The sequence below is a fragment of the Entelurus aequoreus genome, linkage group LG05 (assembly GCF_033978785.1).
Source record: "Entelurus aequoreus isolate RoL-2023_Sb linkage group LG05, RoL_Eaeq_v1.1, whole genome shotgun sequence".
NCBI classification, from domain to species: Eukaryota; Metazoa; Chordata; class Actinopteri; order Syngnathiformes; family Syngnathidae; genus Entelurus; species Entelurus aequoreus.
Genome location: NC_084735.1, coordinates 58,366,814 through 58,379,607, shown reverse-complemented (window position 1 = coordinate 58,379,607; position 12,794 = coordinate 58,366,814). Strand labels below are relative to the sequence as shown.

The 12,794-nt window shown below is 39.9% G+C and overlaps 1 protein-coding gene across 2 annotated transcripts in view; it reads left to right on the top strand.

Moving 5' to 3' along the window:
• med13a (mediator complex subunit 13a) overlaps positions 1-12,794 on the top strand; it is a 205,552-nt gene that overhangs the window by 151,168 nt on the left and 41,590 nt on the right. For both annotated transcript variants that reach the window (XM_062048448.1, XM_062048447.1), the window contains exons 10-13: positions 7,552-7,768; positions 10,672-10,702; positions 11,378-11,499; positions 11,614-11,704. In XM_062048448.1, coding sequence (XP_061904432.1) covers positions 7,552-7,768; positions 10,672-10,702; positions 11,378-11,499; positions 11,614-11,704 — 461 coding nt within the window. The remainder of the gene's footprint in view (positions 1-7,551; positions 7,769-10,671; positions 10,703-11,377; positions 11,500-11,613; positions 11,705-12,794) is intronic.

Below are 12,794 nucleotides of genomic sequence, written 5' to 3'. Positions count from 1 at the left end.
TGAGACTTATGGTCAATACGGAATCTGGATAGAGAATAAAAATAGTTTTTATAATGCCACTAGAATAAAAAAAAGACAACAAACTGAATCCAAACGACAAACTTAATATCCATATAATGGATATTAAATTATTACCTTGTAGAGTTGTATGGTACTAATAAAGTATTGCGGTACTAATCAATTGGAAACGGTACTATAGTACCTTTGGAAAATACCGGTACCATTTATGCGGCTGTGCAGCGGTGACTACAGAGCCGAGGCGCATGATGTTGAGTGTGTCAAAACGCACACACAAAGTTTGTACAGGCAATAACATCGTGGAGAAGAAGAATGGCAGAAAAACGACAATTCTACTGGTTAATAAAGAGGGTGCGTGAAGCACAATGTGGAGGTATTTGGGCTTCAAAACTAACGATAAAGGTGACGCTTTAAAACACGCCTCGCCAAATGTGGCGATTAGTATTAACACCTTTGCTTCAAACTTAGGTAAACATTTAAATAATAAGCATTCAGATCTGCACAAGGAGCTATAAAGAGTGACAGGTAATAATGTAGTCGTTACACCTTTCCTGTTCCTAGTCAAGTAGCACAGGGCAGGCCTTCCCTCCAGGGCCGATGTTTTCATCGGGGGTAACATTCTTCACTTTACCTGGCAATGGGTCTGCTATGCTCCGCTTTTGGGTCAGACTGACGAGGCCATCGAGTCATGACAATCGCTTGAATATTAGTTTTGCAATTCACAACCGGGCCCGGTTCATCACGCTACTGTGCAGTGTACGCGCTCCCTCTCTCTCTCTCGCTTTACTCACCCGCTCACTCACTGACGTCACTCAGCCAACACGTTGACATTCTCGCAAACACACATACTACTCTCATAAATAAACCAGCTCCTCTGTTGTGGTCATGTAGATACGTAGACATGCACACAGTTGCTTGGTTTGATGCCAAATATTAGCGGTGTTAAAACCACCCAATTAGCGTCAACTAATGCGAGTGAAATGACTGCATTTTGTGACAAATTCCTACAATTCGTCTTTGTTGTCAGCTGTTAGCATATACAGTGTTACCTCAATCAAACATGGTGAAAATGTCTGTTACAAGATACTGCAGTAGTAAACAGTAGGAATGCGGTACTCTGTATAATCCTGGCAATCCGCTCTAATTAAAAAAAACTTGATATTAATTGAGATCGGATAATATGAAAAAATGAATCGCAATCATTGTTTTTGCCATATTGCCCAGCCCTACAATAACATTAATGTAACATAATTTTGTAGCAGCTTTTTAATACCAAACTCAAAATAACTCCAACAAAAGGTGCATTTCTAATAGATTCACATATAGCTTTTCTTCTGATCAACTATCTTAGGTAAACAATTATAAACATTCAAACCAAAATCAAGCAGCATTTTATCCTTACGTGTCTTCTGATGGACTACCAAGCATGCCTTGTGGGTGCTTTGTAAATGTGGTTATAGTTTACGTGCTTGTTACCACATAATTGTTTTGAGAACTATATCGAGTAGTTTGTTGATGTTATGTGCTATTTACAATTAGGTGTGGGTACCTTTTTTGTGTAACAAATCATTTGTAGAGGGCGCCAACTTTCCAATGTATTTTCAATCAATCAATCAATGTTTATTTATATAGCCCTAAATCACAAGTGTCTCAAAGGGCTGTACAAGCCACAACGACATCCTCGGTACAGAGCCCACATACTTTTAATCGTTATATTCCGCCCTCTAGCGGCGTCTTGTACTTAATTACGTTTGTACGTAACCCATGCACGCGCATTCGCTTTAGGTGTTGTTAGCTAATAATAGCAGTTTGGATATCTGACATTGAATGTATATTCTATCATAACAACAACATGACTGCAAGGCTCTTGGACTGCTTTTGTATGTGTGCACGTGCTCTCTGCGCATAAGTAATGACGTCACCGGGTGACTGACCGCCGTAAACACCAATCATTTTATTCGGTCCAGTAAAAATGTTTATTACATCAACTTTGTAATTCTGAAAAACATGGACTATGGTTAAACAGATGTGTTCTGTTCAACCACTAATGGTAACATAAGCTAGCCGGTAGTGTTTTTGTTATATTTTTTGCTTTTAAAAATGTAACTTTGAGGAAGTTGCAAACATCACCATAAACCATTCCTTCTCATATAGTGGGGCGGGACCCCTGGGGAGCGCGGTGTGATGTCAGGGGGGGGAGGAGGGGGTGCGTGTGACCTGGGGGAACATGCTTTTTTTTTGCCGTAACAGAATATGATGAAGCCTATGCAGTGTTTCCCATAAACTGCCAAGATACCTGTGGCGGTGGGGGCGTGGCTATGGGCGTGGTCACCATGACATCATCGATTAATTTGCATAATTTACTACAATGATATGATTTTCTCTAAAAAGGCTAAAAAAATGTATACTTACTAATTAATAATAACAGTTTTGTTTTAAACGTCCATCCATCCATCCATTTTACAATATAATTACAACACTTTATGTACATATTTATATACAGATTTCAACAATAAGTTATTCACTGAAATATATTTATTAATTGTGGTTCTTACAAAAAATATATCTTATAAAATATAAAGGCTAAAATGTCTCTTAAAGCTCTGCCCCTTCAATTAGTGCATACTAAATAATTTAACTTTAGCCTACTACTGCAACCATATTATTTACCAGCAACATAAAGTGAAACAGAGGCAGAGGTGTCCTGCCACAGTCAGTAACAAATAAACAGAAAACAGTAGTGGTCAAATACAAATAAGGCAACAAGAGAAGTATCCTACACTTCTCTTTTGTAAAGTAAATCTGAACAGCTTATATGGGCATCTACATCAACTATATGATTTACCTGAGAAGCTGGACAGGACAAAAAATAAAAATATTTTTTTTTTTTTTTTTTTTTTTTTTGTGGCGGACGTAATTCTTTCGTGGCGGGCCGCCACAAATAAATGAATGTGTGGGAAACACTGCTATGTAACACTTTGCTTCATTGTAACCACGGTGGGAGATGAGGAAAGACTGGTGTGTTGTTTCTTTTAATGTTAATAAACTTACAATGTTATGCTGAGGTATAGCTATAAATGATAATATAATGATAAATGGGTTATACTTGTATAGCGCTTTTCTACCTTCAAGGTACTCAAAGTGCTTTGACAGTATTTCCACATTCACACACACATTCACACACTGATGGCGGGAGCTCCCATGCAAGGCGCTAACCAGCAGCCATCAGGAGCAAGGGTGAAGTGTCTTGCCCAAGGACACAACGGACGTGACTAGGATGGTAGAAGGTAGGGATTGAACCCCAGTAACCAGCAACCCTCCGATTGCTGGCACGGCCACTCTACCAACTTCGCCATGCCGTCTAACAATTGTATAGACACATTATACTATTTATAATCACGGTGGGGCGGGGGACGCAATATATTTTCTTCTTCCTTGGAGAGCGTTGCAGAAAATAATTGAGAAGCACTGCCTAAACAATGAGCTGATAATAATAACTGTTTTAGTAAAACTGTTGTTATATCCTCTCATTTCCAAGCATGCATTCATTTCAGTTTGTCGTAGTCAGAAAGTATTCTTTGCCATTCATTTTAATGTGCCAGTTTTTTCTTTAGTTGAGTCCTACAAAGTGTTTATCCTGTAGGTATGGCACTTATTACACTCCAGCTGTTTGATTGTTATTTGCATCTTAGTTGTCTTTTTCATCAACAAATACGCCATTTAAAACCACTAATGCTAATCAGTAGTATCTATATGGCATATCCAATGTAGATTAGCATCGAGCTAGCTCATTTTGAAAAGTAGAGCCTTACTTTTGAGTGTTTTCAGGCATGCTGTCTTTGTTGGCATGAAACGTACAGTGTTACTAAGAGGCAGTCTGCTACGAATATGCCTGTACAACCGAACGTACGTAACGTGCAACAAAGGTATCAAAATATAGAACCGTTTGATTTTACGTGAATTGCTACCTGGTGGTACAGACGGAAATCAGCCAGTACCTATGAAAGAATATAATTTGGTACTCAGCCCTGTTTTTTTTTTGTTTAAGCTGTAAGTAAGATAGTTGTTTTGTTCATCCATCCATCTTCTTCCACTTATCTGAGGTCGGGTCGCGGGGGCAGCAGCCTAAGCAGGGAAGCCCAGACTTCCCCCTCCCCAGCCATTTCGTCCAGCTCCTCCCGGGGGATCCCGAGGCGTTCCCAGGCCAGCCGGGAGAGATAGTCTTCCCAACGTGTCCTGGGTCTTCCCCGTGGCCTCCTACCGGTCGGACGTGCCCGAAACACCTCCCTCGGGAGGCGTTTGGGTAGCATTCTGACCAGATGCCCGAACCATCTCATCTGGCTCCTCTCGATGTGGAGGAGCAGCGGCTTTACTTTGAGCTCCTCCCGGATGACAGAGCTTCTCACCCTATCTCTAAGGGAGAGCCCCGCCACCCGGCGGAGGAAACTCCTTTCGGCCGCTTTTACCCGTGATCTTGTCCTTTCGGTCATAACCCAAAGCTCATGACCATAGGTGAGGATGAGAACGTAGATCGACCGGTAAATTGAGAGCTTTGCCTTCCGACTCAGCTCCTTCTTCACCACAACAGATCGATACAGCGTCCGCATTACTGAAGTCGCCGCACCGATCTGCCTGTCGATCTCACGATCCACTATTCCCTCACTCCTGAACAAGACTCCGAGGTACTTGAACTCCTCCACTTGGGGCAAGATCTCCTCCCCAACCCAGAGATGGCACTCCACTCTTTTCCGGGCGTTTTGTTCAGTTACATGTGATTCCTGTACAACTTTGTTGGTTCTTTGCTGTGTAAGAAGCTTTTAAAATTGCACTACCAAGTGTTATTTCCACTTTGAGGAGTAATAATTGAAGATAAATTGCTCCAAAAAATCCCTTTTAGAATACAAGATTACTTTGTTTTTTTTGCCAATGCAAAGACCCACCAGTGGAGAAGCATTGCTTGGCACCATAAACTTGTTGAGACTGATTAAACAGCACTTCCAGCGGTTGGACCAAATATTACCCTCAATATGGGTGTTGCAGTAAATTCCGAACTATAAGCCGCTACTGTTTTCCCTACGTTTTGAACCCTGAGGCTTATAAAACTTATAAATGGATTTTTTTTTTTTTCCTATGGCAAAAATACAATATTTAAAAAAAAATAAATAAATAGGCAAACACACTGATAAAGTGTGTTATTGTTTGTTCCATGGCACCATCTTTTGGGCGTGTTTACTCACTGCAGGTGCTGCAGTCTCCTTCCATTTAGTCATTTCAAGTTAGAGGTAGAATTTGCCATTTAGTCTTCCAGTCGGCCATAGTGTTCTACTCGTATGGATTCACCATTCATCACTCCAAGCAACGTTTGTAAGTTTTACAATAGAACGTAAAGGAGTGTTTTCATGCGTATTTGTACGTGCTATCGCAATGTAATGAAGTTAGCGTCATTAGCAATAGCTAATATGCTAACAAGTTTACGAGTGTCTGTGTTAGTATTATTAACTTACAATGGCATTCTTATTGTATTGTTTCAGTTTCACAAATTCCTTGTAAATTCACCAACACGTCAATGTGGAGTTATTGAATCTGTTGAGCTGATTGGAGAGCGAGCTTCCGTAGCTAGTGGGTCCATGACGATGACTTTGGTTTTGTTTGATCAGCCGTTTAACTGCCGTGTTACAGGCACCGTTTGGAAACAATTAAATAAACATTTACTTATTTCGCAACATATATATCTCCGGCTTATAGTCTGGTGCGGCTAAAATATGGAAAAATATATTTTTCCCCTAAAATATAGTGGGTCAGCTTATATCCCGGTGCACTCTATAGTCCGGAAATTACGGTATTAGTCGATGACCAGCTCAGTGGCCTTGTGGTTAGAGTGTCCGCTCTGAGACTGGGAGGTCGTGAGCTCAAACCCCGGCCGAGTCATACCAAAGACTACAAAAATGGGACCCATTGCCCCCCTGCTTTGCACTCAGCATCAAGGGTTGGAATGGGGGGTTACATCACCAAATGATTCCTGAGCGTGGCACACGCTGCTGCTCACTGCTCCCCTCACCTCCCAGGGGGTAAACATGGGGATGGGTCAAATGCAGAGGACAAATTTCACCACACTAAGTGTGTGTGACAGTCGTTGGGGACTAAAACTTTTTTAATTAGTGGGTCCATGACGATGACTTTGGTTTTGTTCAATCAGCCGTTTAACTGCTGTGTTACAGGCACCGTTTGGAAACAATTAAGGTATGTAAGTAAACATTTACTTATTTCGCAACATATGGAAAAATATATTTTTCCCCTAAAATATAGTGGGTGCAGTTTATATTCCGGTGCGTTCTATAGTCCGGAAATTACGGTATTAGTAGACAATCAATTCAATGCAATCAACATAAATCTTACCAATCAATGATTGTTATGCCCAACTCTAACACAATGCAGTGCAGGTATCGACCATTTGTCTCCTAGATGCCACCTCCCTCATTCTTCTGCTTCAGAATGTTTAGTGTAGCGCTGAGCTGCACACAGCATGCTAATCTCTGGCTATGTGCCCTTTTGACATCATACATCAGCAATGTGCATGGACAGCACTACGCATTGATTCCTACACACAGTCAGGCGCCACAGCTTGCAGAGACTAGGAGTAACGGTGGGTTAGAGGAAGATGAACTGCTTTTATAATGGAGTCCCGGCTATGTCGCTGAATAAGACACTTGCACACGAAAGAAGCTGTGGCCAGTGAGGGAAGGAAGGGCGGAACAGGATCAATGACAGGCAGAGCAAGTGTTCAGGACCAGCAAAGACGTCCAGCAACCTGGGAGATGGATATAGTGAGAATTATCAATTGGGCTGTGAAATAGTGCTTGGTTGAGCTATTCTGGTGGTGAAAAACCTCTAGGCCATACCTCTGAATGATAGCTAAACTGCGACCTGCGCCTCTGCACACCATCACCTCGCATCAGGACAGGACAGGCGTAACGAGAGGACACGCATGCAGAAGAATACGGCTGGCGTATGCTAGTTATTGACAGCATAACAAATCTTAGCCTCTCTCCTTGCATTCTCTTATCAGGACAATAATCACGGGCACATGGTGACAAGTGATCAATGTGTCTGCAAGTGTATGTATGAACAGTCTGCGCTGGAGTCACCATGATCTCGCTAATCTGCTTCAAATGTAATTGAATAGAATAGAATAGAATAGAATAGAAAGTACTTTATTGATCCCTGGGGAAAATTCAGCAATTGTGTTACAACAAACACCATGCATACAGTTCTGCTCCATGACAGCTGTCAGAGGCGTTTGCCATCGCATTTCCTGCTGTTAAACACTGAGTAGTGCTGACAAGGACTATGAGGCGGCACCACAACACTTGTTGAATCCCATTTACACACGTTCTGCTTAGTCATTAATCAAATTCACTTAGTTCCAAAATGCTCTTGAAACTAACATTATTGTTATACTTAGTGATTTATCAAATTCACTTTGATGATGGATGGATGGATAAATTAATGATTATTGGCTTTCTTTTGTTCTAGGGTGATGTCCACATCTAAATTCCCTCTGAAGGTGTCTGGGGAGCGTTTGCTGATGTATCAGGCCACGAGGAACCAGTATCTGGCTGCTGCTCTGTCTGATGGAGAACACGAGCCGGCAGAGGACCCCTATGCATTCGAGGAAGGAGATGTGAAATTCACATTTTCCAACAGAAAAGATAAGGCAGGCGGGGAGTGTGAGTCCGGCAACAAACACGAGGTAAGATTCAAGAGGTTGCTAGAATTTATGGATTTGATTTTGCAAGGTCACGATTGCGCTAATTTACGCAAATTCAACCAATCCTCGAAAATCATGTGTGGCTTTGCAACTTTGTCCAAAGCACGCAATTTTCCTGTAAATTTTGGCCAATTAGTGTCATTTCCACCAATTAAATTTGTCTCTGAGTGGTGCTCAAACACGCACGTCAACTGTCTAATTAAGCTTATGTTTTTTTCTTGTGTAGACAAAGCAGTAGGATTGTCCCGTTAATAATAATTTGATACCGGTACCAAAATCTGTTTTGATCAAAATCTGTTTTGATAGTTTTCGCTACTTTTGAAAATAAAGGGGAAAAAAATTAAATTTTGGCTTCATTTTAACAAAAAATCTTACGATACATTAAACATATGGTTCTAATTGCACTCAAAGAATAATTTTAGAAGATTAAAATAAAAAAATAAAAAGCATTAAACACACTGGGCTTTTCTTGTTGCACTCAAATAACAATTTTATATATTTCATATAGCCTGCAATACTCTAGGATTAGGTTAAAATAGAATAAAAGCTTTACTGACATTATATTAGATGTTTCATGAATTATGTTTGGCACTCTTGGTCTGTGCTTTAAGACGAATACAATCATTAGTTAATACTAAAAACAATACTTTGGCCCAAAGTACACATATAAGATACTGTATGTAGCAGGTAAATCACACATTGTTAAACAATCCGCTCAAATTGTAGCAATTTGTTACAAAATTCAGTCCTTTCACTTGTTTTAGTTATTGACGTCTGTGTGGGACCTTAAAAGACCATTTGTATAGCATGATTTATTTGGGATCCACACTAGAAATCTCATTTGCCTCATCTTAACATCTCTTGCAATTTTGTACAAATTGTACTTTTTATAAGGGGGTGTCCTGATTCTGATATTGATATCGGATATCAGTCTGATAACAGCAAAAAAATGGATGTATGGGATGATATGTGCTTGCATGTAAAATGTGTGATATAATGTCCGATACAAGCAGTCCTGCAGCATGTTTACTACAGCCAGTTATACCTACATGTCTTCCAACACACAAGGTTGTTCTTTTCTTCTATTTTAGTGAAGTCATTTACACATGGTAAACATGGTAGGCTATAGGCCAGTGGTTCTTAACCTTGTTGGAGGTACCGAACCCCACCAGTTTCATATGCGCATTCACCGAACCCTTCTTTAGTGAAAAATAAAATGTTTTTTCAATTCAAGAAAAAGTTATATGTTTTTTTACTGGTGCACAAAATGAACCGTGCATGAACATCACCTTGTTCAAAGAACAAAACCAACACAGTGCATGAACTCACAACAAATTACACTCTTTACATCCATCCATTTTGTACCGCTTATTCCCTTCGGGGTCGCGGGGGGCGCTGGAGCCTATCTCAGCTACAATCGGGCGGAAGGCGGGGTACACCCTGGACAAGTCGCCACATCATCGCAGCGCTTTACATACATTACCATGAATTGATTAACGATACCATGAATTGATTAACGTGGACCCCGACTTAAACAAGTTGAAAAACTTATTCGGGTGTTACCATTTAGTGGTCAATTGTACGGAATATGTACTGTACTGTGTAAACTGTACTGTTTCATATAATGTATTCTCTTCCTTTGCAATCTGCTGGTAAAAGTTTCAATCGATCAATCAAACAACCTGCAAAATCAGATGGAAAATTAGAGGGAACATTGTTTGGGGGTATCCATAATACGCCGATAGGGAGAAGTTTTTATTTACACGATAAGTCAGATGTGTCTTTACATCCGTGGCGGAGGCTCCGCAGAACCCCTGAGGCTGACTCACCGAACCCCTAGGGTTCGATCGAACCCAGGTTAAGAACCACTGCTATAGGCTAATAGAAACTAACAGCTACACAACAGCTAAGCACACAAGCTAGACATATGTAATACTTTAAGTGTTCTACATTGAACATTATTACAGTCTAAAACAGCACACTTTTCAATAGAAACAAGTATCAAATAATTTAAGTTGCATATTACACATACAAAGTCTCCGAGGCAGAAGTGTATTAGAAAGTATCCAGTAAGAAACTTCAAAATTATTGTGGCAATAGGTGTCGCAAAAACCCAAATTATCACTCCACTTTAAATTAAAGACACCATAAATCTGTTATAAGGTTAGTGTTTTTCATACCTATTGTTCTATGTTTGACTAATTTCACTTAATCAAATGTTTTCTAATATTCCACACACCATGATAATAAAAGTACGGTATGTACTATGATTCCTCTTGATATCGTATCGGGTTATAATCCATCCATCCATCCATTTTCTACCGCTTATTTCCTTTGGGGTCGCAGGGGGCGCTGGAGCCTATCTCAGCTACAATCGGGCGGAAGGCGGGGTACACCCCGGACAAGTCGCCACCTCATCGCAGGGCCAACACAGATAGACAGACAACATTCACACTCACATTCACACACTAGGGCCAATTTAGTGTTGCCATTCAACCTATCCCCAGGTGCATGTCTTTATAATCTTTATCGCCCAATACTCAAGACTCTAATAGCGCTATTGTATTGGATATTTAAAAGTTGTATTTAGATAGCCCTAGTTGTCATCATTGATTTGATTGACCATTTAAAAAGAGAAGCGCTCAATAATTTGAATTAGTGTTTTGCTGGGTTATTTATGTTTTGTGTATTCTGGATTATAACAGCTGCTACTTAATCAAATATTTCTTTTTTGAGTTTTTAACAAGCTGTAGATATGAGATTGGTATCATTTAACAAGCTAATGTTATGGCAAGTGGAGCGTGTCCTGTTTATGATGTAATCAAACACTTGCTGTTTAGAGTGATGTTGGATTTCCACCCATTAACCTTTTGTGTTTCTAACAGGGTGAAGATGAAGGATCGGGTCCATCTGACGGTAAGTAGGATTTTTCTTGTTCGAGTAACCTTCTTCTTTATTTGCATGACTTGACTGCTGTTACACACACACACACACACACACACACACACACACACACACACACACACACACACACACACGCACAAACACACGTACACACAAACTGAGTATCTGTAAATCAGCTCTGGGACTATTACCATCTGAGGAATAAAACTTTGCAGCGGTCATTACCAATTATTGTCAATTCAACTCCACATGATACATCTACTCAGTGGCCTAGTGGTTAGAGTGTCCGCCCTGAGATCGGTAAGGTTGTGAGTTCAAACCCCGGCCGAGTCATACCAAAGACTATAAAAACGGGACCCATTACCTCCCTGCTTGGCTTGGCACTCAGCATCAGGGGTTGGAATTGGGGGTTAAATCACTAAAAATGATTCCCGGGCGCGGCCACCGCTGCTGCTCACTGCTCCCCTCACCTCCCGGGGGGTGATCAACGGTGATGGGTCAAATGCAGAGAATCATTTTGCCACACCTTGTGTGTGTGTGACAATCATTGGTACTTTAACTTTTTAACTTAACATTTGGAATTTTTAAAAGTTGCAAAACAACTGTTAGAAGTGATTGAATTGAGAAGGAATTTTAAACCCACTTTTAGTTGGGTTTAGTTGTAAGTGTAAAGTCTTTGTGTTGCAGATCCTCAGCAGGCAGCTGCTCTTAACCGCCTCGCGTCTACCAGCCTGATCCATGAGACCGACCTGGTGGTGTCCATCGATGACCTCGACAACCTCTTTAATTCGGATGAAGATGAACTAGGGGTTAGTAAGATGTAGTCTTCAAAATTGTTAGTTTGCAATTCCTGTGTGTTGTTGAACCACAGCTGTCATTTGTCTTACACTTATGCGCTGAGGTACTTTTGTTTTTTCCCACAGGCTGGTTCCAGACGGGCGGTAAATGGAACAGATGAGAAATTGGGCAACAAGGAACCTAAGCCATCCATATTGGACCCAGTATCCTGTATTAGTACGTACTTGTACTTACTGCCCTAATATTATTTCTGAGTATAATAGTAATCCCAATACAACACAGAAACTAAATTCATTCATCAATGTATGTTAAAGGGGTAATTTTATGCAAAACCAACTTTTCTTACCTGTTGGCACCTCTTTTTGTGTATTTGGGATTCCAATAAGTGTTGAAAATGTGGATTCAAACAATAGAGGTGTTGAGGAAATATTTACAAAACAATTTAGTCTTACCCTAACTTGTGACATTTATCAACATGTGACTAAGGATGGTTATCGTTTACCTTGTTTTAATCGTACCTAGGACCAAATCGGTACCTAATAAATTGTTCCAGTGCTTAAACAGTCCCTCAACCGGTACTACGAACATGGAACATTTGGTATATCTACATCAGCAGATACAAAATATACGACTGTAATATGAGTATTTATTACAAAGAAAATAATAATAAAATAAAATGAAAAAAGATTATTGACGTAGATAGTTACACAGTATTGACAATGAACAGTACACTACATTTGAAACAATCATAATAATAATTCCAATATAAAAGGTACCTCTAATATTGCTTCTATCATTTCAAATGTAGCAATTCATTAAATGATGGGTTAACTAAATGAATAATTGAATTATAAAAGACCGGAGAAAAAGAGTAGAAAGAAAATAACATTTTAAAAAATTACTTTTTTTAAAGTATTTTTCCTAACACTGTTCTTCAGGAACGACACGCAGAAATATTTAACTAGTTCGCCAGCAGGCCAATTCCTTGATTGATCCTCATATTTGCTAACATTTTTGCAATACATATCTAAAAGTAGCAGAACACTCTTTAGAACATCTTTGTATATTTCTTTTTTTTTTTTTTTTTTTTTTTACTGTAGAACAGATCCTTAAACACACCTGTCATACAGAGGATCTACTCTATGACTCTATGACTTATTGACTATGCTATGTATTATCCATTTGATGAGATACATAGATAAAGGGGGGATTGTTGGGAGATCTATTGGATGGCAAACATCAAATGTTGGCAGCTATCATATGATCCTATGAGATATTTACTACTCACGCATGATTCATGCTGTTA